Source organism: Myodes glareolus, chromosome 11 (genome assembly GCF_982192425.1).
Source record: "Myodes glareolus chromosome 11, mMyoGla1.1, whole genome shotgun sequence".
Lineage (NCBI taxonomy): Eukaryota > Metazoa > Chordata > Mammalia > Rodentia > Cricetidae > Myodes > Myodes glareolus.
Genome location: NC_142036.1, coordinates 35112674 through 35139483, shown reverse-complemented (window position 1 = coordinate 35139483; position 26810 = coordinate 35112674). Strand labels below are relative to the sequence as shown.

Genomic DNA, 26810 nt, shown 5'->3' with positions numbered 1-26810 from the left:
AGAAGAAAGCAGAGCAGGCGCGATTAGGTTAGCAGAGAGAGGTGTGTGACTTCTAGGACAACATCACATCAGATGTGAAAATGGAGGCAGAGCGCTTCGGAGAGTCTCACTAGGGAAATGGAGCCACCTTCTCCAGCAGTCACTCTTCCTCCACCTGGGCCCCATCTCTGAACTGTCTACAACTGGAGACCCCTTTCCTATTCCAAAGGCTTCCTAATCTTTTCTCCCGGCTTCACATGGTGGTGGAAGGAACAACTTGGCAGACGCCAAAGGAGGGCAGCTGTGGAAGCTGCCTGTGGAGACCCAAGGGAAAGGGTGAAAAGCCCCGTGGTCTTTGCGTCTTACAGCATTGCACCCCGGAATTGGGTAGGTCAGGAGACATTTTCTCAGCGCACAGAGTAAATGAGGACCGAAGCGTAGCGATGCGTAAAACAAAGCAACACCGATGATGCCAAGTAGAGGCTCTGGTGGAGCTTCTGGGAGTTGTAGCTGTATTCTTGGGAGGAGCACTTGACCTCTGACGTCAGACTTCAACTTTTCTCAGAAAAGGCTTCTGAACAAATTTTGTAAACTTTTTTTTTTTAAACGACTTTTTTTGACATACATGGATTTAATCTACATGGGAAGTAGAAAAAGACAAGATCTCTTGAGTAAATTGGAAGCATGGGGACCCTGGGAGAGGGTTGAAAGGGAGGGGAGAGGCAGGGAGGGGAGCAGAGAAAAATGTAGAGCTCAAAAACAAAACAAAACTCTATTTTTTTTCAGATGTGGCGCATTGGTGCCCTCTAGGGGATATTTTGGAAACTACAGCCATGTTTTTCAGGCGTACTTTGGTTTACAAAGTAATCTGTTTCATTGTGATATCTTCATATACACGTGCCATTATATTTTGTTCTCATTCATTCCCTTCCCCATTGTTCTCATCTATGTCCCTTGACTCCATCCCCTCCCTGGGTGGTTTTAGTCTTCTGCCAAGAAAACCAATGACTTTGTTTCCTTGAGCTAGAGAGGAACTGATATGTCCAGATTTAAAACAATGTGGGATACGTGATTGACAAAGATGGAACGCACAAGAGCTTAGGGTCCGAGCCGGCACATTCGATCTTTTGACGCAGATGGTAACATGGCATTACCATCTACACAGTTCACATTTGAGAACTGCACAATCAAGTAAGAAGATACTCTCACAGCACTTAAGTGAGTCTATGATTGATTTTGTGTTGGGTTGCCTTCGTTGCTATCCTTGGGTATATGTGGCCATGGGTACATGTTGGCCTTGCCTGGTAGAGACACGTATACAGTAGCTTAGCATTGCTGTTTAGCTTGGAGAGAAGCAATTCCGTACAGGGCAAGAGGAGTCTGCCTGTATTATAGACTCCATTTTCTGCATTGCCCTTCTTTCTACACGAGCAGGTCACACAGAATGAAGGTGGTCATGCAATTGCTGCTGCCACAGAACCCTAAAAAGAAAGCAGACATTCCCAGTGATGAGTAGACACTGAAAACTTCCTGGTTTTTAATGGTATTTTACCTACCTGATAAAGCTTTTGAGAAAACAAAGGGCTCCACTATACCCCAGGCAAGATTTCATCTTCCTGCTATGCAGAGCTCCCAAGTGAAGGAAGAGGTGTGCGGAAGGGCCCGTGTTCTGTGGGAAGCAGTGCACACCGCACAGCGCCAAGGCAGCATCTCCTGGTAGGACTCATGGTCCCACCAACCCTAGCTAAGCTGGCTTTTTCCTCCTTTCTGGTACAGGCTTGGATGCAACAAGCACCCAGGTAGCGATGCATGGGGCTTGGCGCACCAGAGCTAAAGTGGGCAGAGGTTGTCCTGGTTTCCTTCTAGAGACACTCGAAGTACTCAATGCTCCCCCTTTTTGGAAAGAGCTTTGCTACTTCGGTGGGCTGAATTCAGAAAAGCTTTCTGTTCCCATTTCTGTAACACAGTCTCTCTCTCTCTCTCTCTCTCTCTCTCTCTCTCTCTTTCTCTCTCTCTCTCTCTCTCTGTGTGTGTGTGTGTGTGTGTGATTGCCAAGCATGCTGTCCTTCCAGATAATGAGGGCTACTTGTCCCTTTCCTAAGATGGTTTCCCAGAAGGGATTAATCTCCATCTTTCTTAGGAGATGAGAAAGTTCAGGGAAGGCTCAATCAACGTGGATAAGGTACTGGGCACCACACTTTTCCCCAAGAGCAGACCCAGGATGTCAACCAGCCTTTTCCGTGTTCTTTCTACTGGAAAGTCCACCTGCTAATTTAAACATGAAACCAATTAATTTGTATGTCAGGCCTCGTGCCAAGCTCTGGACACCTGCTGGTGAAGAAGACAGACGGGGGCCTTACTTGGGAGAGTAAGGCAGGCAAATGCTGTGATCAATGATAAGGAGACACACAGGGGTGCACAACAGATGGGCCTGGCTTCCTGTGGACCCAGTGGAGTCTGAGTGAGGACTGGAGAAGGGTGAGCCTGGCCAGAGGGCAGAGAGGTACCGTGAAGCTGTAGGAAAAGAGAAGCCAGAAGAACTGAGGTAGCCCCAGCTGGCACACACACACACACACACACACACACACACACGAGCACACACACACACACACGCACGGACACATTCTTTGGCTCCACTAATCTTTTGCAGTAGCTCGGATAGTTCACCTTGGATGGAGAGATCCAAAATCTATGGGCAAACTGGGCAGGTGACAGTCACATCAGAGACACCTGAAAGTTGGTACCAGAGAAACAACTTGGATGTGAGAAGTTGCTTAAAGCCACCATTGAGGAGGTCCTCAGGATGGGCTGCTGTGTGATGTATGGTAATAGCATACCATACATACCTTGAAGAGCACAAGTTCCTTATAGAGAAGTTATCTAGAAGGCAAACACTGCTTATTCCCATGCTAATTTATGATGTAAGTATGTGGCTGCCTTCTATAGTGGCTTGCAGCTCTGCTTAACCTCTTGGGACATTTACTTCGACACTATTCTTTCTCCCCATGTAGAGAGATGCTGCCTGGTCCCCAGATGTTTTGGTCAGATTAGCCCAGGAGTCAAATACATGAGTGTTGGAGGTACCTTGGTTATTCTGGTCCCGGGCAGATGTTAGTCACAGGGGAAAAGGTTTAGATCCTGGCCACAAGGTTCCTTCAGCCGTTTAAGACATTTCACCTAGTGTTAGATGTGGTGGAGTAGAGATGGGCACCTCACATGATCCAGATGTTTGTCATGCTTAAAGTCACAGCAAGACACCTGTAAACACCACGTCAGTGGCACACACTAAGGCCAGCACAGCATGGCAGTGTGGACAGGTTGGCACAGGAGGGAACCGATGTTGCCCCTTTTCCCATTCCTCTTTCCTGTTCCCCATGGGACTGGCCACATCTCCATCACAGATCTTACCATGCGGCATCAAAATGTCTTTCATTTGCATTTGGGTTTTAGGAATAGCACTAGCTGAGCGATCTCAAGTTGCTCAGCTGCTTTATCCGTTTGCTTCTTCAGCTGTTAGAAGGGTGGGGACGGAACCGGCATCATGGAGTATTGACGATCCAGTTCAGTAATGCAGACAAAGCACTGTTCCTGTGTGCTCAGTCCGCGGTGAAGACGTCTCTTAAAGGACAATGGCGACTCTCAGTGCATTCTTCCACACACTTATCTTCCAATCGACTTCAGTGCCTTGGACACAATAAAGGCTGCTGAATGAAGGATAGAACTGGAAGCATATAAGCCTTAAGACTGACTTGTTTTAGTGTAAGGGGAACTTTGCGTATTATTGGGGATAACCATTTAGCACAATGGTGTGTCATTTCCCATGAAGTCACTTCTGGCATTTTAGATCCACACAGTTGGGTAGGAAATCAACAGCATCCCCCATCACCCCAGTTCAACCAGTTGCATGATGCTTGTGAAATCCATGTGGAGTGGCTTGCCCAAGACCCTCTAGTCACTCACCCCAAACTCTTCGTCCTTCCCATGGCCTCTTTCCTTCTCTTTGCATCTGAGGGCCGTTTGGTGGGACTAAGGCATTAAGCCATTCAAGAGGGCTGGTGGAAGTAGCTGGGACTACAACTGCAGGCCACGGGGGTTATGTGTGAGCTCTCCCTTACCTGTCTGTCTCACTGGTCCAGAATGGTAACAATGAAAAGGCCAACAGGCTAAAGGGAGGCAAACATTTTTTTGCAGTCTATGTTGGGGTCCATCGTGTTCCTTTTATCTCAGTATTTTGAGGCTGTATCTGGTGACCCCAAATGTACAAAGTGTCAGTCTTGTTATAATAGTTTTATTAGTTTTAACTCTCCAACAAATGATGAAACAGATACTTCTTGGCCTCTTCAAGTGAACTGAGGCAGCTGTTGTTTGTGGCTCTGCCGTGGACAGTTCTATGTATTTCAGTTCATGTCAAAACAGGGTTCTGGGGAAAGAGTGTGTTATTTTCAATCCCCTGAAAGAAGCAAATTAGAATGTGTTGTGCAAGATGTTACCAGACAACACTGTTCAAACAGCAAGCGAAAGAAAACAGCGTGTGTGTGGGATGCCAGAGCAACTGTTCTCCGAGACGAAGGATAAGAGTCAGCTAGAGGCTCCCCCTGTCCCCTCTCCCCCATGGCTGGGTGTATACACAGAGCCAGGATTACATTCATCTAGAATAAAAATGTCCAATGCCAAACTGTTTCTAACATCTATTTTTTGTTAGGAAAAGCAGAGAATGGGTAAGGCCACAGGACCAGAGGGGAAACCCAGGTGGGTAACGTCTGAAACTCACAGCTGCCCCCGCACAGCTCAAAATAAGTCTGCTTCCAAGAATGCTTTCTAGTCAGACTGAAATCTTGAATCACGAGGAAGAGTGGCATCTTCGTTCTCTAAGTTCAGAGTCCTTGTGTGGACTATGTGGCTCTCCTAGTACTTAGAAGACTTAGGAGAAATCTTTCTCAATGCTGAGAGGCTGGTTCTATTGGGAGACAGAGAGAAGGCAAAAGGAAACCAGGTTGAGCCACGATGACTGTTTCCAGGGCAACATGGATTTCCAAGGGTGGGTAACTGACTGACTGTGACACTCAATTCCTCTAAGAAACTGATTCATGCTCTTTTTCTTTGCTTTTAAAATAAAATTTTGGCATCAATGCCATGCTATTTTTAATTTCTCTCTCTCTCTCTCTCTCTCTCTCTCTCTCTCTCTCTCTCTCTCTCTCTTTCTTTCTTTCTTCCCCCCCCCTCCTTCCTTCCTTATTTCTTTTCTTTCTTTCTTTTTTTGACAGGGTCTCTCTGTGTAGCTCTGGCTGCCCTGGAGCTTGGGCTGTAGATCCGGATGGCCTTGAACTCCCCACCTCTGAGGACAGGGATTAAAGTGTGCACCAACCACACCCAGCCTTTGTCTCTCTGTCTGTCTTTCTGAGACAGGATTTCTCTGGTTTAATAGCTCTGGCTGTTCTGGAACTTTGTAGATCAGTCTGGCCTTGAACTCACAGAGATCCACCTGCTTCTGCCTCCCAAGTGCTGGAATTAAAGGTGTATGGTTTTGTCCAAAATGGAACATTAACAAAATATTGCTAGTTTGGTAGAATTTTCAGGACCCACTTGTACTCATGTTCAATCTGCTGACTTTCTAAGTTGTAGCAGAGGTGGCCCAGGAACATCCTCTTCAGTTACCAGGGTCTAAAGTTTTTTTTTTTTTTTAAATATATATATTTCTGAAAAATAGTAAGTAAAAATGTTTCCTTTTGCATTTTCTTTAAAATAGTTTCTACTTTCTAAGATTGTTCATGCATGGCTAAGAAAAGGATACAGTGGGCAAGGCCATGGCAGAAGAATCTGGGAAATGCAGATGGGTAAGTTGTCAACTCCACAGCTTAGCAGCAGTAAATTTCCAATTTAGTGCAGCCATTGTTAGTGCTCTCCAGGAAGTTAGAGGGGAGGGGCTGTGAGAGCCAACAGAGACTGAGAGTTTCGCTGTAATGCTGTTCGTGGCACACAGCTCCCCTCCTCATGTCTGGCTGAGCTGGCAGACTGCAGAGGCTGTCATTCTGATGTCTCTATCTCCACTTTTATGTTGGCCAAGGCCACCTTGGGTGGCTGTGTTCCTTGGAGTAGCAACTGTGATCCATTTTGTAGCAGTCTGTATTGTACAGACCTCTTACCCAAAGATCTAATATTGTTTTTTGCTGGACCAGTCGCCTGCCAGGGTGTGGAGGGGCAAACCTATAGCTCTCTTCCGGCTTGCTTGCTTTCCACCCCCTACCCCCGAGGATGGAACTCAGGGTTTCTTATACTGTACTGGTCTGCCCTTTCCCACTGCCACACCCTCGACCCCTGGCTAGGATTGTGTGTACACAGCTTACTCTCAGCTACTGCTGCTTGTGTTTCCCCTTTATTTAGATCTTATTTTAAACAGGTTTCATTGTACTGTATCTGAGTTTCTGCAAGACCGCTTGAAAACCAGGGATGAGCATGCAGTCATATGCTGGCAAACGACACTATAATCAGCTTACAAAGAGGTAAGTCCTGCTTACTATATACATCTCAGGCAGATTAAGGCCAAACACCAGCGAGTCCACAAATAGTTATCAGTTCCTGGCAAATTCATGTCCTTCATAGGACAATGTTCAATTCAGGAGAATCTGAAGGGCAGATGTTAGAAAAGAGAGATTCCAATTTCCCCAGACGAGTGCATTCTAGAATGATGTTCCTGAATTTCAAGGAGGGTTCACTGAAATGTTGACTCTCCCAGGTTAAAGCAGAAGTCTGGATGGGAAGACCTTTGGGCAGGGCACACAACCACAGACGGATAACCAGAGGTGGGATCTTTATTTCACAAGTTTCAAGATACAGTACAAAACGAATCTGTACATCTCTCTATTAACAGGATTTGTTTACACAATTATAATACACTTCACCAGCCTTTATACTGCATTCCATTAAATACAAAATAAATTTACAAACGTCTACTATGGTGTTCCTTCACAATGCCAGCTTATGCTCTTTAAAACCTCCCTCAAAATTTATTGTGGTCATGCTTTGATCATGTCAACATTGTTCTTTTAAATAAAAGGGAAATAGTGTCAGGTTGCTCGTCAATAAATAGTAAAGATAGCGCATCTGAACGGCTCCCTGCACATAACCAAAGGACCCTTCTTATGTATACAAAATCAGTTTTCTAAATGTGTAAACAGTCTCGTTAAGATACAAATCATTGGTATATGGGGTTATTTCAAATTTTCTTGAAATCCCTAGTGGGTAGAGACACTTGGCTTCTTCTCAAAGAACATTACCCATTTAAAAACCAGACAACACAGCATCCAGGAACATTTCTTTCTCAGTAACTGAGGAGAATATATTTTTTTGCATAAAATAGTTTTCTTTTGCTCTGATTATTTCCTGCACAACTCTGGCCATAATATTTAGACTTTAGAGTCCCTGCCAAACATCAGCTGTCTTGACAGGGAGTGGGCCACCAGAAGAGTCCTGCCAGTCCAAATCCCTGCAGAGGAAGGTTGCGCACATGGAATTAGACAATGGTGCACATGCCACACACACGAAGAGCTGAGGTCCGTTTTTGGAAGCCTACATGCCTGCTCCCAAGCACTAAAGAGCAAACATGAGGAGCAGAGAAGGGAGGAAAAAAACCCAACCAACCAGTCGAACAAAACCAGAATTCTATGTCTAGAACAGCCAGTCATGGGCTCATTACCAGATTCCTGAAGGAGGTCTCCAGTGCCTCTCAGGGTAGAGACAAGACAGGGGAGTGGAAAGATGGCCAGAAATTAATCTTATATTTAGAAGAATAACAAACCTTCAAGAATATCAAGATTTAGGACTTGTATTTTTACATTAATCTGGTTTAAGTGTTAATAAATTTTTGAAAAAAAAACAGCCTTTGATTTACCTTATTTTTTGTGCTATCAGTTAGTAACTAAAAAAATCCCAGAAATCAGAAACAAAAACTTCAAACACAAAAAGAAAAACTTTACCTTTGTAAAACACCACTGAAGTAAAACTTGTGGTGTCGAGACTCCGAAACAGCTGGCTACCCAAAGGGGCAGGCACACAGGGGAATAGGGAATGAGCAGAGAACAGGACAGACACCACAAAAGGGGGCAGGAGGGGTGGGCTACAGGGAGCAAGGAAGCCACGCTCTATCTGGAAATCTAAACCCTAATGCTAAAACTCCTGAATCCTGGAGTTGGCTTAATGTCACTGACATTAACTAGCTTTACTGCCACTTGATTCAAATGGATGCCATTAGTAAGAACTGTGCATTATTTTAAAGAGAAACACCAAACCCAATTCCTATTTGCTTAGGTATCATGTGCCTTGAGCAGAAAGAGAGCAGGAGCAAAGCGTTTTGAGATCGTCTTTGAAATAAGCCGTAAGAATTGAATTATTTTACACATGGTATCCAGATTTCTGGGTGCAAATGACCCAGGCTGGAAAGAGAAGGTGTTAACAAGCCAAGGGAAAACATGTGCAATCTTAACAACAGAGGGCAGCAAGGGGTAAGTCCGCTGCATGAGGGACAAGACCACACTGACCCATCCAGCCTTAGGTAGTGTATGCTAGCTTAAGAAGTATTTTCTCCAGGTTCTCTCTGAGGGAAAATTGCTGTTGTCCAAGGAGCTGTTAGGTGGGTGGCACAGGACAACCATAGCAGTCACAGTCACTTTAGAGAGTTTCCCAACTATTTAATTTTAGAGACTGGGTCTTGTTTTGTTGCCTTGAACTCCTGGCCTAAAGTGATTTCCCTCCCTTAGCCCCACAAGGAACTGGGACTACTGGTCCACCACTGTACCCAGTTCCCCTAAATAACTCCAAACAGGGCCTTCTAAGTTCTGTCACCATGGGTTACGCTGGGCTTGGGGTGGGGCTGGGAGGAGGAGGCAGCAGCGCCAGCCCCAGTGACAGCCCATTTACTGTACCACTCACCACCTAATCTTTAAGTGCAGGACACCAAATAAGCCCTAGTATTTATAGGCGCTGCCCAAAGCAACATTACATATTTGAGAGAAACACTTGATGCTTCTCAAAAGATCTTCTTTTATGCATATGGCTTCTCTGTCGCCACCTCCTCAAATTTGGAGGCAAGTATCTTGGAGAAGAGTTTGCTTACCAGGTATCCCATAATACCGTCAGCACACACGAAAGTACACAACTTCACATGAAAGCCTTCATGTCCATTAGAGATGAACTAAACCAAGTTCTGATGAGGATCCCAACCCAAAGCATTACACACTCCACAGGTCTCATGGTGGACAGGGATGGCAGAAAAGTGGAAAGGTGACATCAGCAGGCTAGTGTCAGCTCCCTTTGGGGTGCTGGCTGCTGCCATCTGAGCTTACTCAGACCCCAAAGTCAGCCTCAGCTTTAATTCCTTCATATGGGTGACTACGTGACGTTCTCAAGGCTCACTGTTTGTACATCAACCATAGCAGGAAATGCTCAAGTGTGACAGCCTCGATTTCCTCACGTTTATAACAGCAGGGCGGTACCATGACAGCCACACAAGACTGTCAGAAACAAGAAGCTACCGGAGCACACAGAACGGCACACCTAGGCCTTGGTTTTCGCCATGTACTGGGTCTAACTCATCCTTAATGATCTGAGTTTTAGTATTACAAGGGAAGTGACTGCCCAACAGATCTTGAAACTAGAATTTCACATCTGAAGATTTTCAGAGAGTTCTCTGTTCTCTGTACAGTAAGAAATGAAAAGTAAAACGAAACCTGGGAAGCAGGGTGTCAGCTTGTGGGAGGGTGTGTCTCATCCCCCCCCGAAGTCGGTTAAGGCTGTTTTCCGATTCCTCCACTGAGTCCGTCCTCTGGCTTCTGGACCACTCTGCACACTCACCCAATAAGCAAATCACACTGAGGAGCAGGGGCAAATTCCTATGTGAGTGCAAGGAGTCAATTCACTGAGTTTTACTTCTATTCCATTACAAGAAGTGACGTTCACAAAGAATGCTTTAGCAAAGCCTTTCAGTCTTCAAGGAAGTCTGTTCTGAAGTGTTGCAGCTGCCAGGACATGAAACCGCTCAATAATCCCTTTTAATACAGAAAGTGCCATATATGTGTACTTGCATGTAGGCTGGTAAACTTTCCCAAACACCCTGAAGACGCCTTGTTTGGCTTGTTCTGTTTTTGACTTAAAGGCAAGTTCTATTCTCAGACTTAAGCATGTTTTTATGGTTAAACTTGCAACTAACTGAGTTTTCCCAGGTTGTCAAGGCTTGGGACCCGAGAAGACACTGATGTGATAACTCACGCGCGCACAGGGTGACAAAAGGACGCTTTCAGGAGAGACAGGTGGGCACAGGAGACATGACTTGAGTGTCTTATGATTCCAGAACAAGGAGAGGAAAAGAAGGAGGAAGGAAAGCCACTGAGAGTTGTCATTCCATATGGCACTGAAGCAAACATTCAGTGTAGCTCCAGCGGGAGCTACTCGTCCCTGAAAAGGAAGGCAGCGGGCTCTAAGCAGCTTCTGGGACCCCATGCTTCTTCGAGCCTCTTCCAGAGCCCTACATCAAATGCAAGTGTTCTCAGCAAGCAGTTCCCTCGTGGTCATGGACCCAGGAGGGCGTGTGGCTGCTACTGTGGCGGCTGCTGCTCTGGCGGTCCTTCCTGCTGGGGAGGAGCTGGTCGCGGACCTGGGGGCCTGGGTACTGGTATATCCTGGTGCTGTCTCTGCCTGTAAGCTATGACTGTACCCAACAGCAGCGCGATGATGGTCATGAGGTAAAGGTCCCACTCGGGTCCCAAAAGCTGGTCCATATCCAGATGGGTAAATATATCTCGAATCTTAATGAGAACAACACAGAAAGCATTATCACTTCAATGTGGCAAAAAACTCCAAAAGTTGCTACATGAGAGCTAGTGGTGAGCAGCAATCTCTGAAGACTTGGATTCTAGGACATTGTCATGGTTCCTACAAGGGTTTAAAGCTCTTAAGAAGAAACCCACAATGGTGTGTCTCAAGAACCGAGCTGCTATGTCCTAACGATTGACAACATCAGATGTCTAAGTGAATTCTTCCATCAGAAATCTCATGCAGCAACTTCAAGCTATTTCTTACAGAAGATATCTGAAAGGATCACCAAGGTGGCAAAAGAACTCCAAAACTCCTGCATGCTGGCATAGGTAACCCGCCCACAGTGACAGCTGAACACTCACTTTCCCAACAGTCAGCCATGCTTCTCCGGCCTAACTGAAGACTACAAGACCAGTGTCCACTGGCTAAGCAAACACCTCCCCCCGTCCCTCCAGGCATTGCTTTTCTGTGTTGTAGCCTTGGCTGTCCTCCTTTCTGTGTTGTAGCCTTGGCTGTCCTCCTTGAATTCATATTGTAGTCTATGCTGGTTTCAAACACACAGAGAACCACCTGCCTCTGCCTTCTGAGTGTTGGGACTAAAGGTGTGCACCACCACCGCCCGGCTTTGGTTACATTTTACTGAAATGCACACTATTTCACACGTTAATTTGAACTGACAAATTATATCCTTAGTCTAGAGGTTTTGTAAAACTGTGCCCCAAACTCTTGCAATACATATTTGTAAACACAGGCACTAAATTTTCTAGAGAAAAGAAAAAAAAGGAAAACTACGGTGCTCTCTACGGGATTCGGAGCCTTTTAACCTGGTCTGGCTGTCTTAGCATCATTACTTAGTACTGTGTTGTTTTTTTTTTTTCCCTGTAGGCTGGGACTGCTTTGGTCTTTTTTTTTGTTTCAGTTGGAGAATCTTACTGTCCTCTTTGTAGATCTGTATAAACAAATCAACAAAAGTATCTTCTCCGTGGCATGCCACCATCCTGCAAGCACTGAAGAACAGTGCAGGAGACAACGGCCTAGGACAGCCCTGGCAGCCAGAGAACAGCCTCACGCTGGCTGTGTATAAGCCAGGCAACTGCTCTGTCCCGAGTCCAAGCCCAGCCCTCACTGCCAGCTGCAGAAATTACAGTGCACTGGCTCATGCTACCAAGGAACTCCAATGAGTGACATTATACATATATAAGAAACCAGGTGGACAGGGTATAAGGGGTCCTGGGTTCTGCGAATCGTGTGGAGGACCTCAGTGGTGTGGGTTCAAGTGGCAGAAGGAGAGAAGCCCATTTCCTGTGTGAGTGGGGAAGGAGCACTGCTCACTTTTAAATCTGTAATGTGGAAGGGTGTCTAACAGAGCAGCACGTCACCTGTTCTCAAAGCCACTGAAGAGTTAAACATCACCCTTCAGTCTGGAATGAACTAAAGGTGAATGGCTCTTAACAAGGGCTCAGCACATGGAGTGTTTATGGAGCAAACGGAGTACCGGAGAAACCTAAGTGCAGAGCCCAGGGCACCTACACCTATCCCTGTTACTACAGCGGAGCTTGGAGGGGAACAGGCGGCCACCGCCTAGGTGGCTCTATCAGCCATAAGCAGTCAGGTTATTTCAGAGAAGAAGGCTGTGGCCTTTTTAACTTCTGTCTCACTGTTGGAAGAATCAGAAGAACAGAGACTCAGCTCTCAGACTTCCCTCCATCTTTTTCTTCTCATGGTATTGATGTCTGCCTGCCAGGCATGGGCCTGACGTAATTTTTATTACTGTTTCAAAGTGTCGAGTTAGCGCTCAGCTGTCCCTGGACAAGAAAACATGGGCACCAAGGACAAGCGCTTATGCTAAGGACACCGGGAAGTGCTACTTGAAAACTCTGCTGGCTGCCTGGTCTACAGCTCACCCCACCGGGCAAATTATTTGCACTTTACCTGGGACTCTTTTGTTTTTTTGTTTTTTTTTTTTTTAGCCTCAAGGCCCGAAAAAGTGACATAATCTGTACTTTTTAAAAAAAAGAGACGCAGCTCACTTACATTTGCTTCCCGTATGTACTGTAAGAAATAGACGACACCCAATTTGCAGAGTGCAAGGAAGACAGGAACTTGTGCATCTGGGCTAGCCTCGGCTGCCATGTCATAAAAGCGTTTTGCAAGGTGAATATCCTACAGTGCAAAAAACAAAGGAAAACTCATTCTTGCCAAAATATACAAAAAGCATTTATTTTATTTCAGAAAAGTTGTCCTACCTTTCAAGATTCTATTTAAAATTAATGCCCACTATCTAAGGAAAACCCAAAGCTTTACCTGGGTAAAATTTCAGTAATTAAATAATTTTGAAAATTTAAAATCAGGAATTGGAAAATACAACCCATTTCTTCCAATGTAACATCAGATTTTACGTGTAGACACACTGGATTCAGGCAAACACCTGACACAAAATATTGCTGACCTCGACATTTCCAGGGAAAGCCTCTAAGTTTCAAGCTAATATTTCACATAACACTTTAGCCAGTGTAAGAATCTCTGGTTTAGTTCATAGGGGTAGGATCTTTGAGAATCTCCAGCCGATCCTTTCTAGAGAAGTATGGGAATCTATTTGAGGATCTCTCAACTTCTGCTATGTGTTTTTCTAAGACAGAAATGTCTGGGGTCAACATGTAACCTGTCTCTGGAAAGGATGGCTCAGCCTGACAGACCCAGTCCTTCCTCAGAGATCACTACGTCTAGGCAGGCACCTTGCTATGCTGCTGCTGCCGTAGAAGGAGGCTCTCCTGCTGACTGATATAAACCACCACAGGGAGTCTTGCTACAATGTTTCTGGAAACGGTGACCCCAGGATGGAGGGTTCAGGATTCAGAACGCAGGACAGGGATGATGGGAGCTCTGAAGAATGTTAAACTTACAGGACAGAATGCTATTACACATGGGAAAGGAAGGAGAACACCAGAAACTACACCCTCCACACACAGATTTAAACAGAAGCAGTGACTTTCAGTTAGTCCTTATTCTCAGCCCTCAAATGTGTCATTAAAAAGAAAAGCCCTTTCAATTAATAATAAGAATATAGTTAGTATCCAATTAAAAATAAGCAATTTAAACATTTTTTGACAACTGAATCTTTCAAGACCTTGGATCCAACTTTATGATATAGATGATTTAACAGGGTATTTCAATCATATCAAACCACATCCTGAATTTTATTTTCCAATCATCATCAATCTTCATACTTTAGTAGCAATTTACTTGGTATTGGACTGACTTTTGGGATTGCTGCTGTTTTGAGGCAGGGTCTCATGTAGCCCAGACTGGAAAGAAGTAGGTGTGTTCTTGAGGAAGACCTTGACCTGACCTCTTGTCTCCCCCTGCAGGAATTACAGCATGTACCACCATGGTCAGCTGCACCAATTAGTTTTCAGTAGTATAAATGTCTCCTTCATTCTCAAAGTAGGAGGGAAATGGAAATGGTGACTAGGACCTTAAAAAGTCATGCCACATAGGAGTTACTGCGAACTTTGTATTTGATTACTTGTTCTCAAAAGCTCAACCCGTTCCTTTCCTGAATACTTGGACTTTTATTGTAGTGTTTATCTAAAGTGTACAAGTAGTAATATTCTCAGAATTCTTTTGGGATAGAGAGGCAAGGACTTAGAGTCATTCTAAAGAAAATGAAGGTATCAGAAAAAAAGTTCATCAGTACAAAAGATTTTAATCCATTTCAAAATGATTCAAAAGCAATGGCACTGACTGAGGGTGGATATAGTTCCTGAAACAAGAGGCTACCAACAGGCAGCGCTGTCCGGAACACAGCAGTGCAAACATCTCCCCTTGTCTTAGCAACACTAAGTTTTGATGCCACACTCACCTGTTTAATGCCTAGGCCCTTCTCATGCATGTAGCCCAGGTTAAACATAGCTTGGGCACTGTGCTGCTGCTCAGAAGCCAAGCGGTAATGAATAAATGCAGTCTCGTAATCCACATCAGTGCCAAATCCATAGAAATGGTAGTCTCCAAGTTTAATTCGGGCCACAGTATAACCTGAAACAAAATTAAATGCTAAGTTGCTGTTTTAAGTGTGCTTAAAACAAATCAAACTTATTTTTTAAACGGGCTTATATACACCAGAGTTTTCATCTGTAGTAGGAAAGCTTTAAATTATCCCCCAGCCAAGTCCTAAAGCCAGTAAGCATGTAGACTAGACATTATCTCTTCACAGAGAAGTCAACCAGGTGGGTGGTAGTGTCTCACTGATGGCACCTTTAAATGACCATGCTCCATTTATCAAGTCATTTAAGTCTAAATTGACTGTTCAACTTGAGCGCTGTGTAGGGCTGGAGAAGGAGACGCCTAATGTGGAGAGAAGTATGTGAGGAAAATAAGTTAAAGAAAAAGTAGGAAAGGTTAAGAGTTCTTTTCCAGTTCAGGTCGGTATTCTATTACATATTCTTCAGTTCTCCATTTATACAATTAGCTGGCCTGAAGCTAAAAACCAAATGGTGATGGAAATGTCCAGTCAAGGACTGGCACCTCAACTACTCATTTAAGAATGAAGACTTGTCACAAGCAAGGAAAGCAACGGTATCTTTGAGGGTTCATGAGATGAAAATCAACAGAGGGAGGGGTCCTGGGTAAGACTCTCTTGATGATGATCAGTTACTCACCTTGTGAGGCGGCCCTGTTCCAATGCAGCAACGCTCTGGGGTAAGTTTCATTCTCACCTACAATGGTTGCTTCCCCTGCAGGAAAGACAGGAAACAAAAGTGAAGGGTTTTCATTTGCAATCTAGAATGACTACATGGAGCACAGCAAATATGAAATTAAGCTAGTCTGAAGAGTAAATAAATATTAGAAGATACTGGGTTTAAAGGAATTACTGATTCAGGAAGATGCTACTTCCTGGAGCCAGTTTTGGCCATAGCCAGACACTGAGACGAGTCTGGGGATTTGGATGAGGAAAAGGCAGTTCTGTATTCCTTTCATTTTGAAAATACATTGCTGAGTGCAGTTAAACCTGCTATTGGACCAAAGTGGACCTTACTCTGGTCAAGGATGAAGGCTGCGTTGCTTTGTGCCACCTCATAGCCCTGTTCGGCCAGCAGGAGGTACTGGATCACTGCGGCATTGTAGTCCCCGTCTTTATAGCTGTTGTAGGCAGTCATGAGCCTCTCTGACCAGCGGCCTCGCTCACACACATTCTTAAACAACTGTGAACAGAGGAAGAGCAAATGACATGTATGTCTAGAAAATAAACTTGCATCTGGGCATAGGTGACTAACTCTGCTCCATGACTTTCTGGCAGCGTACCCTTTAGAAGCAAACACACTGCAAAAAATAACAGCAACCAACACATTGTTTACTGTGGTCAGGAGCTATTCTAGTGATTTCTGTGTAGCACAGGTTTCAGCACATTCTTCTACCTGAGTTGTTTGTGAGGTGAGCCCTATCACACCTCCATTTTACAAGTGAGGACACCAAATAAAGCAAAGGAAGATTTCCAAAACCGTGCTAAACGTTATCAGCATCCCTCCAATGATAGGTGTGAGTGCTGAAGAGAAGCTGGAGATTAGGAGATGCTGCTTTGCCCTTTGTATATCTCCTTCCTGTACTCTTTAGTTTGATACTAGGTATCTCATACTCCACTGCTGGTACCAACACTCAGCTTCACAAACACTGCTTATTACAGGAACCAAAAAGTAAGGAGGACAGAATGCATACATCTCTAGTTTCCTTCAGAATATCAATTCCAGTGAGCAGAGTCAGCGTCTACTGTGGACGGAATCAGGTCAAGAGAACCAGAATGGAAAAGGCAGGCCTTCCCAGTGGGCAAAGCCATTTCCTACAGCCAGGCTGCAGAAAAGCCCTCACCTCCACCGCAGTGTGACAGGATCTCATCACCCCTGTGCCGCTGGCATGCATCTGTGCTAGGTTATAGAAAGCCAAGATATGGCCTCCTTGAGAAGCTAAATTAAAATACTTCAAGGCCTGTTTATAATCTCTCTTGACTCCAATGCCATCTGCAAGACAAAGGAAACAAAAGCCAATGAAAGGCGAGCAGAGTCTTACACAGGATTTAGTGACACAGCAGAGAAACTTTCTCCAAGAGGAATAAACCTGGTGAAAGTCGGGATTCTTACAGAGTGATACATTTCAATCTCACCACTGCAGATTAATATATTAATGTCGATTAATATAAATTGTAATGAGAAATGATATGTATAAATCATCGAACTGGTAAAATATTAATTCACCAAAATCGAGTATCCCATTCTATATATATAGTGCCATCTGGTGGAACACAAGCTTAGACTGTTATATTCATCATTAATTCTACAAAGATACCTACTATAGTACATAGAGCCAAGCTGCAGCTGCCCATCCACCCAGCCTTGTTCAGCAGCTTTCTGGAAATACTTGAGTGCCAGGTCATAATTCTGCAGAACAAGATGTCAAATGGTAAGAAAGCACAAAAGACTGATAAACTTGGAAGTACTCATTCTTTGTAAGAATAAGTATACATATTCTTAAAAGACCATTTCATGATTTAAAAAATAGCCATTAATGCTTCAGGTTACAGGGGAGTCACGGTCTCATATTTAGAAGAAAAGCAAGTAAGAGTTTTGTGAACCAATTTATGTTTGCTCTCAGAAAGCATAAACACAAATAGAATACTAGAGTAGGAATTAAGGAAAACTTTTTACTAATCACCTTATCCCTTCAAAACTTAATTTTTCTAATATTAGGTAAGGAATATTATTTTCTCCTTGTTTGTTCCCTTCCCGTGTACATTACAAGATGCTATGTTCTTAAAGCCCACAGATCATATGTAACCATAGGACAAATTAAAATACATTACTCTGAATTTTAATATCCTAATGATCAGGGGTCAAAGGTATCACTATCTTTTATGTTTGGGAATACATATAGGTAAGTTTAAAAAACCCAGCTCTTAGTTTCAAACACAAAAAGCATGTTGGTTAGAATAACATCATGATTCAGGGGCATCTAGCATGAGGCAATGGCCAAGGACAAACAAGTGCTTGCAGACATAACACTGACATTTAGGAGGTTACTTGTGACCTGGATATGAGACAGAAACCTGACAACTAGGAACTAAAGTGGCTTACTAAGGTTCATTCTTTGGAGACACTTGGCTTTCAGCGAAGGACTGGAGAGAAGAGAGGCGGAAGCTAGAAGGAACAAAGGGCAGAAGGGAAAGCCTCTCTCTTCTAAATAGAGGAGACTTGAGTGCCTTCTTAGCCTTGAGTAAGGAAGCGGGCAAGGAAGGAAGTCCTGGAGAATGGGAAGAGTGCAGAGTGTAGAAAGCAGACACGGAGAATGGGAAACAACGCTAGCCCTCAGATGGTCCCAGGGATGGAGCTGGCCTAAGAAGACAGTTAAGTGAGTTGTGAGGCACGGCATGGGAACAAGCCAACTTGGAGACAGCAGGAGAGGAAAGGGCTTGCTGCAATGATGCTCTGCCGGACTGAACGGGGCGCTATTCAAGGAATACCTCCAGCCCGCACTGGCTGCCTGTTTCCTAAACTCAGCATGCCACACACACACTTACAACTTGAACTCCTCGTCCATAGAGGTAGGCCATTCCAAGCCCGCTCTGTCCCACAGGGTTGCCCTGTAAAACAGAGAAATCAGACAACAGGGGAAAGAGCTCATTACAACACAGGGAGGATAAATGACTGCAGAGGAAATAATCTGAAGCATATTGAAATAGGTTTTAATTAATTTCCAATAAAAACAATCTTCTTCTTTCCATTTAGAGTAAACTTAACTGGACTTTTAGACACAGAGGTTTATCAAAGACTAAAACATTAAATGACTCCAGGATCAAATTTGTGACCTGACTTATGACCATCATTACCATGGATTTAGGACACAAATATGACTAATATATTTCACCAAAATTAAAAGCAGGTCACATCTGGGTTATTGAGTCACTGGCCACTTCCTGTCCTAACAGAAAAGGAAGGACAGCGCTATGGAGCAGAGCAGACAGTCATGCACTAACAGCAGCAATGATACTTAAGACTAGCTCAGTGACAGTATTTTGAGATGCAAAACAGAAAATTCTAGAATTCACCCAAACTTGGAGGGATAGATGACATTTTAAAAAAAATGTGTCATAGCATCCCATAGGAAAACACTCAACTGAAGCTGTGATGCGCAGCAATACACAGTAATACACAGATGGACAGAGGTCAGTGCACACACAGGAAGCAGACAGTCTTATCTTAAGTATCTCTCTGTGTGTGTGTGTGTGTGTGTGTGTGTGTGTGTGTGTGTTTTCTGGGTCAAAGAAAGTCTAAACTGTATCATGGTTGTCGGTGGAACTAGATTTTGCAGTTTTCAAACTGCAGTACAACTGAGGTAGGGTATGCAACTCCCAATTTCATTGCAAAAAACCGGTACTCTCCTGATTAGGAAATACTTTAAAGAAACTTAAGCAGACTTAACATCCATCCACCTAGTTCCTAAAACAGAAACTACTTTTACTGGGAAAGTTTTTCCAGTCAGCTCATCGGGTATATGTGAGCACTTCCAATAACTAGGGGTATGGGTCGGCCAGGACTAACCCTTTGACACAGTCCTCTCACTAACCACTGGTCACACACAGGGGTCAACACACTGAGTTGGGAAGACTCACCATGTCAGCGGCTTTCTTGAAGTAGTGAAGTGCTGTCTCATTGCTCTGAGGTACGACATCACTTCCTTCAGAATACATCTGGAAAACAGACCCCAATTTCAGGTGAACTTGTTACCCTCTGTCCATTTTTGTTTCCATTTCTCATCTCATTTTTATTAGCTCTCATGGAATTATTCCACAAAGTTTAGAATTCTCTACAGAAAAGTGTAGAATTTAAAGCAAACATTTATTGGTAAATACTTACATATTTCTAAGTATTTGGTATTCTATTAAATATATGATTTAGGTATAGACTTGAATATAGAAAACAGGTTAATGATTGCCTCAAGAACTCTTAAAACATTTTTAAAAATTACATTTGCTTGTGTCTGTATGCTGGGCAGCTAATCCAGCCTACTTATTAAGTTCCAGGCCAGTGGGAGAGCCTGTTTCAAAAATAAGGTGGATGATACCCAAGACTATTTTCTGGTTTCTATATACAAGCACACACCTGTGCATGCACACCTACACACACGTATTCCATGTGTGCACAGACACAAACAACATGTAACTAAAAAGTTATTTAACAAGGTATAAACACTTAACTAATTACAGGATCAGATAAGACTTTCAAAGAAAGGAAAACAAATGCCAGCATTGCTTCTCATTCATAGAAGACATTAAGGAAACAACACTAAGGTTGCCTTTAGATCTAGGGTTAATTAGTAACAAAGAAAAAGTAAAACTGTTGGAAATAAAGAGATTTTAAATTCTTAACAAAAACAGATGAAGAAAAAAAGATTCCTGTGTTCTGGTGCTGGAAGGCTGGGATCCTCACCACCATAACACCTACACGGTTCATACTATACAACACTGGAACGCTTGCTCACAATGTTCCAGCTCCCAGGGAGCTGGCTGTGATCGTGTGGTAAGTCTGGATGAGATTTTCTTATCTGTAAAATCCTTAGACTCCACCTGAACTTCCTTACCTTAGGATTTGGTTATACATGAACAACTGTCAGTTTACCCTGTATTAATGTTAAAATGATGAAAAGGGAATCCTTCCCAGACACAGAATCTATTCATTAGTTTTTAGATGTAACTGTTTTCTTGCTCCACAAAAAACTACATGGAAAGATGCTCACAGCTGTTGTATTTTAAGGCAATGAAAAGATCTGCAGACAAATGCCAAAAATATTCTTTCATGCAAGCATGAAAAGAAGCAGACAACTATGAGTCTTAGCAAAACCCCGTATATAACACAGTCTGGAGCCCTCATCATTACATATACTTGATACAGTAGTAGGAGCTCAGACAGTGAATCACTTAGAAGTAAGCACTACACTGCATCTACGCAGTCTGAGAGTGCTCACACGGCACTGCATGGAGACAGGATGCAATACACGTGCACAGCTGTTACACGACAGAACTGCAGGGTACACAGTACCTTTCCCAGGAAGGCCATCGCATGGGAATTACCAGCATTTGCTGCTAAGTTGAAGTAGTCAAATGCTCTCTGTGAAAGAAAAATTCATAAAAATAATTAGTTTCTAACCAAAACACTTATTTCAGGAAAATCAGGAAAAAAAAAGATCTTGTCAAGCTTAAAAAACAAGAATATCCAGTTAACAGAATTTCAGGCAGAAATGCATGTACCTAGAAGTTTTTATGACCACAAGTAAATGTCTTGTGTTCCCTACAGTTCCCAGGTAAGAGGACGTTTTTATTACAGGCAATGTAAATAAGCTTTAGGCAGCTCAGCTTCAACTGTCTACTTTACTAGCCATACCTGGGAGAAAAGAAACAAAATACAACAAAACAAAAAAACCCAAACAACAACAACAAAAATACTCTAACAGACATTCCCAAGATATTGGGCATATTCTGGAAAACAATTCCCTTTTGTATTACTTAGAAAAAGTTTTTTGGCTGTATTTAAAGTCACTTAACTAAACCCACTGGTGCTGAAAGATCTTCATTACCATTCCTCACAACTCAATGCTACCACAGCTCACTTTTGTTAAGATCTTATATCACTGGTTATTTCTCACTCCTGTAGATGATTTAATCTCTTCCTTTTCTAATCTCTTTATTAAAGTAAAGTCTCCTAATCTATTAATAAAAAAATTACCAAAACCATACAAGATGCATTTTTTTCTCCTGAGTTTCAGTTCCTCTTCAGTGGGATGGATACCCATTCGCGACTTCACTCACAGCGCAGCTTCCCAGTGGGTCCTCTCGGGACTCCACTCCACTCTACACGCTTGAGTGCCTTCCACCAACTACTTCAGAAAGGAGCTCCTGAAGCTACCAATAACCTCTCGGTGAGCAGAAGCCTCTTCTCTCAGTTCATCTCTCTGCGGTATCTGATGGAGCCTACCTCACTCTCTGGAAACACTACTTAGCTCGGCTTCACATGCATCCTTTCCTGCCTTCCTTAATCTCATCTGTACCTGCGCCATCCGCAGCCACCTTTGCTAGTTCTTACTCTATCATCTGCTCTCTATACTTAATTTCTTCAAGGGGCAACCGATGACACCATTCTCACTTATGCTCTCTAAGCAGCCTTATCTACGCCATGGTTTCACATACCATCTAGATGCTGGCAACTTAGAAATTTGTTTCTGGCGCCAAACTAGTCTAATCACGGAACTGACAAAGTATATGTCAAATCCCTCTACTAACTGCCCGTACCATGGCTCTACTACACATTATATTTTCTTTCACATGAACCTCTGGAATAGTCTCCTCTTTGGTTTCCCTGACTGACTGTATTTTGGGATTCTACTAACTCATTCTGCACATGGCAGCAAAAGTCAACGTTTTCAAATCTGAGCATACCGGCTGTAAGAGTCCCTTAGTACAGAGGTTAAGCCGGTAACAAGCGCCACCTGTCTCAGAACTACATTATGTTTTATGATGTCAACACCACGGCCATACCAGCCCTGTTCCCTTCTGCTCCAGGGCCAGGGCACACAGTGTTCCTTTCACCCTGGAATGGCTCTACCTCTAGTGTCAACATGCCAACTCCTTCTCCCTTGGGAAGTCTTCCCTGACAGCTGGATCTCCCTCCCTTACTTATTACAGCCCTTGATTCTACTTGGAAACAGCTACGACAACTTTGAATGCTTGCTATTTGTTGGTGCAGTCACTTAGAAAGGAACCAATATCCCACTGGATTTGAAACTCCAGTAAGGACAATGACCAAAGCTTTCCGTTCAGTACTGTATTTAGAAAACCTGGCAGCGACTGGCATGTGGTAGGAACTGAAATGTTTGTTGAATTAATGTAAACATGTGCTGGAAAATACTTCTCTTTCTCTTGTGAGGCTGGTGAAATATCCTCCCATTGTGGAGTTGCTTTAAGGGAAGCAGTACACAGCATAAGAACACTCCCAGCTCTCACTACGTAAGAGCTCTGGGGCAAACTACCTCAGAATCCTACACTCTCATTATTTTGTTAAATAGCAGCATACAGCATACATTTTAGTGACCAAGAGACAAGCAGTTGCCCGATTAAAACCCACAGGCACTTGGCACGGTGAGTGACAAGTGTTTTTGTGACAATTTCATTCTTAAAGGTGAAATAACTTTACTTGGCATGGTTAACTGGTATGGCAGCAAAATAAGAGTTTTGTAGATTTGACACATACTTTTAGAGAACTTCCTATGAGCTAGGCTCTGCTGGGGGTTGAAATAAAGGGGTAGCAAGGCAGACTGTGCTCTCTTGAACTTACACTGTAGCACAGAAAAAGGTTAGGTAACCAACCAATTTGCTTTGGACAAGGATCACAGAGAGCACTATTTTTCAGGCATCCTTTGTCATATGTGACCTTTCTCTGGAGTGGGGATGGGGCTAAGGGAGTAGGAATTACTACCTAATGGGTAGGAATTACTGTATGAGCAAAGCAGCTGGGGTGACAGTCACCACAGAGAGGGTTGACATCACTGAAGTCATGAGAAAGAGGCTCTCAATAGGTTCAAAGACCTTAGAAAATTCTGTGTGCTGTGACTTAGCAAGGGACTGGAGAGGTAGGGGCAGGAATGAGGTCTTGGAGGTCATGTTAAACGGCAAATCTTTAAGCTGCTGGAACCCGCAGAGCACTGGGAAGTTCTAGGTGAACAAAGGATCAGATGCTGGGTTTACAGAAACTGCAGGTGACAGGTGACTCACTCGAGTGACAGGTATAATGGAGAGAGGGGAAGAGATGAGTCATTTAGGACAGAAAGCAGGTAAAACTCAGTAAGTAGCTCTATCAGTCTGGATAGTTGTATGCTTCTGATTTTTAATAAATAACATCTTCCTCAGCCCTATAGTTTTTAAAAGTTGTCTTTTTTAATGGCTTCCTTTTGCTCTTTGAAAAAAATTAATTTTTAATTTCGAGTATGTGTATGTGTGCGTGTCTTGAGTGTGGTACGTGTACCTAAGTGTGGGTAACTGCAGGGCCCTGAAGACTGTCAGATCCTCTGGAACCGGAGTTATAGGCAGCTCTAAACTGTGGACATAGGTGCTGGGAACAGAGCCCAGGTTATCTGTAAGAGCAGCAAGCACTCTTAACTGCTGGCCATCTCTCCAGACCCAAAAGGTGTCCAAGATTTACTCTACTATATACTTAACAACAACAAAGAAATCGAGAAGTGTCTATGTGTTTGGGCAGTACTAAGCTAAGTTTAAAAGTAGTACAATCTGAGATAGCTCAGCAGTTGAGGGCACATGCTGCGTTCTTCCACAGGACCTGCGTACACTCTCCAGCACTCACGCCTGTAATCCAGCTTCAGAGTATCTGACACCCTTTTCAGGCCTCTGCACTGGTATCTGCACACACATGACACAGACAGACAGACAGACACTGGTCTTTCTGACGTCTTTTCATGTGTCTCTCAGTCATCAGGCAGGTGTTGAGAGCTCACGAGTGACAGATGTCTAATAAGCCTGACTTACAAAGAATATCCACACCGCACCATTTCCGCTACGTTGTGAGCAGAGCCTTACTACTGGGCGATTACCTGGTGATTCTGTTCTACTCCACGCCCTCCATGTAGATGCAGCTGTCCCAGACCAACCTGAAACGCAACAAAACGACATAAATGTGAAAGTGAGCATCTGCCATACAATTAAAATCAGGCCCAGAGTTGGCTGTAAAAAGGCTCTGTTTAGTAATCAAAAGACTAGAAACCTAGTCTATAATCCTGAGTATCTATTCTGTTTCAATTATCCTAAAATTATCAAGAACTAAAAAGGCATGTTTGAAAATAAACAGCATTCTTTTGAAGCAAACAGCATTCTTTTGTACACACATGCAGTGTTTGTGAGTGTGTGTATGTTCACATGTATGTAAGAGCACATGTATGCAGGTGGAGGCCTGAAGGATTCTTCCTCAATTGCTCTCTATCTTATTCACGGAGGCAAGTCCTCTCAATTGAACCCACAGATCACCAACAAGATCACCCTAGCCAGCCAGCTTGCTCTGGGGGTCTTGTCACTGCCTTTTGAGAGCTAGAACTGCAGGCAGGAACCACACCCACCTGGCATTTGTGTGGGTTCTGGGCACATGAACTCTGGTCCTCACACTTGTACAACAAGTGTTATATCTATCGAGGCATCACCCTCCTTGGTTCCTAAAAGGTTTTTAGATGAATTATACTTAACTCAGTGAACATGCTCTAAAGGAAATACTAAAGGATGTTCTTAAGTGAATGAAGACAATTATCCAAGAAGCTTAGACATGAAGAAATAAAAACAAGAAAAGACAAATCCACGAGTAAATTTAAACTAGTATGTGCTGTATAAAAGAGAAATGTGAGGTTCACAAAACCATGCAGAAGTCAACATGCTCAGCACAGTCTACAGTCTCGGTGTTGTCCCGGGGATGGTAACGTGTCTATCCATTAGACTAAAGGCAGAGCTGTGTGGGCATCTCTAAGTAACACAAAGAAGGCCCATTTGTCCGGGTCATGGAGGAGGAGAGGCAACAGCAGTAACCACCAAAAACAAGGCCAAGAAAGCAGAGGAAAGAGAATGTAGAAAAGCAAGATAAAGGAAGCAAGTAGCAGAAAACATTTAAAATAAAGTATACCCCAGTGCGAAAGGAAGACTTTTAAAATGGACAGGACAGTTGTATTCTAACTTCCACGAGTAACACTCAGATCTGCTATTCACTACAGTTTTAACTTAAGACTTCCTTCTCTGAGCTTTAAAACTATTCTTAGTACTTATTTGCATGTATCTCAAACAGCTGTGATTTTAATAGGAAAAAAGTGTTGAGTGTGTGGGACGTTCTTTTTCTAAAAGATCCACTGGTGATCTAGGATAAAGCTAATAATTACTCAGAGCAAAGACAACATTACTTACAGATGGGGGTCTTGCCCCCCCCCCCCCATGAAGCAGACAATGCAGCAAGAGATGGCCTGATGCTAACACACACCTGTGCTTGGACATCCCCCTTCTCAGCTAGGAACTGGTAATACTGGATCAAATCTTCTTCCAGCATCCCACTGTTCATCCCTGGGTTTTCCACTTCATCAGGCAGTCGTATCCTCTGGACCACAGAGCCTCCAGTTAGGGAGATATCGCTGGCAACTGTCAGAGGAGGACAAACAGGAATGTGGGGTGAAGACAGAGGAGCAGGTCCACAACTGCAGCAAGCAGATGTGGACAGACATGGCGCTAATGGTACCATTTCTGTAGCAGTCTACATAACAACCCATTAATAAACCAGACTTCTACTACAAATGTTTAAGAACAAAGTGGTGAAAGGAATGTCTTTCTTGATAATTAAAGTAGTTAAAAGGTAAGTTCAATTCAAAGAGTCATTTACAATATTTGAACTACTACAACCAAAACATATATATACTCAAAATTAATTATATTATTTTTTTCTAGAGCGTGAAAGATAAAAACAAGATAGGTACCATGATTGGCAACAAGGCGATAATGGGTCAGTGCCGACTCACAACTCTGGAGGACTCCAATGCCGGCCCAGTAGCGGTAACCCTGTAAGACACCCTTGTGTGAGCAGACAACAGCACCACGGTGTTCTTGTGACACATACAGTCAACCATACTCAGACTATAATTCTGCTCTCCTTCAATCCACACACTCCAACAAGCAGGTTATAGCTAAGCACGAGACAAGAACATTCCTAGAGCAATCACGTGACTGCCATGAACTTCATGAACGAAGCGTGGTCACAGTCCTCATCGAGTTTTCACTCAGAACCACTGTCAGTCTTATTTTAGACATCACCATAACAAGAACACGGTGTTCTCACCATTAACAAATGACTACAGATTGACGGGGCGGGGTGGAATGGGGGAGCAGGAAGGAGTTGTCTGAAATTTGAATGGACTCAAAACTTCATAAGCTTTAGCAGTCCTTGCTGCATTACTAT

At 43.5% G+C, this 26810-nt stretch overlaps 1 protein-coding gene and 1 long non-coding RNA gene across 2 annotated transcripts in view; one reads left to right on the top strand and one right to left on the bottom strand.

The window, feature by feature from the left end:
- The first annotated feature begins 4709 nt into the window (after window positions 1–4709).
- On the top strand, window positions 4710–7866 carry LOC125410054 (uncharacterized). Its single transcript, XR_007234959.3, has 4 exons — window positions 4710–5017; window positions 5726–5813; window positions 6377–6479; window positions 6713–7866. It is a non-coding gene; the product is annotated as an uncharacterized LOC125410054 (long non-coding RNA).
- The window catches only part of Sel1l (SEL1L adaptor subunit of SYVN1 ubiquitin ligase), a 44033-nt gene continuing 23993 nt past the window's right edge, over window positions 6771–26810 (bottom strand). The window contains exons 9-21 of the mRNA XM_048449366.3: window positions 26332–26413; window positions 25845–25999; window positions 24427–24483; window positions 20868–20936; window positions 19442–19519; window positions 18350–18412; window positions 17126–17213; window positions 16648–16796; window positions 15821–15986; window positions 15444–15518; window positions 14648–14820; window positions 12820–12948; window positions 6771–10775 (exon numbers count right to left, since the gene is read on the bottom strand). Coding sequence (XP_048305323.3) covers window positions 10566–10775; window positions 12820–12948; window positions 14648–14820; window positions 15444–15518; window positions 15821–15986; window positions 16648–16796; window positions 17126–17213; window positions 18350–18412; window positions 19442–19519; window positions 20868–20936; window positions 24427–24483; window positions 25845–25999; window positions 26332–26413 — 1494 coding nt within the window. The 3' untranslated portion in view covers window positions 6771–10565. The remainder of the gene's footprint in view (window positions 10776–12819; window positions 12949–14647; window positions 14821–15443; window positions 15519–15820; window positions 15987–16647; window positions 16797–17125; window positions 17214–18349; window positions 18413–19441; window positions 19520–20867; window positions 20937–24426; window positions 24484–25844; window positions 26000–26331; window positions 26414–26810) is intronic.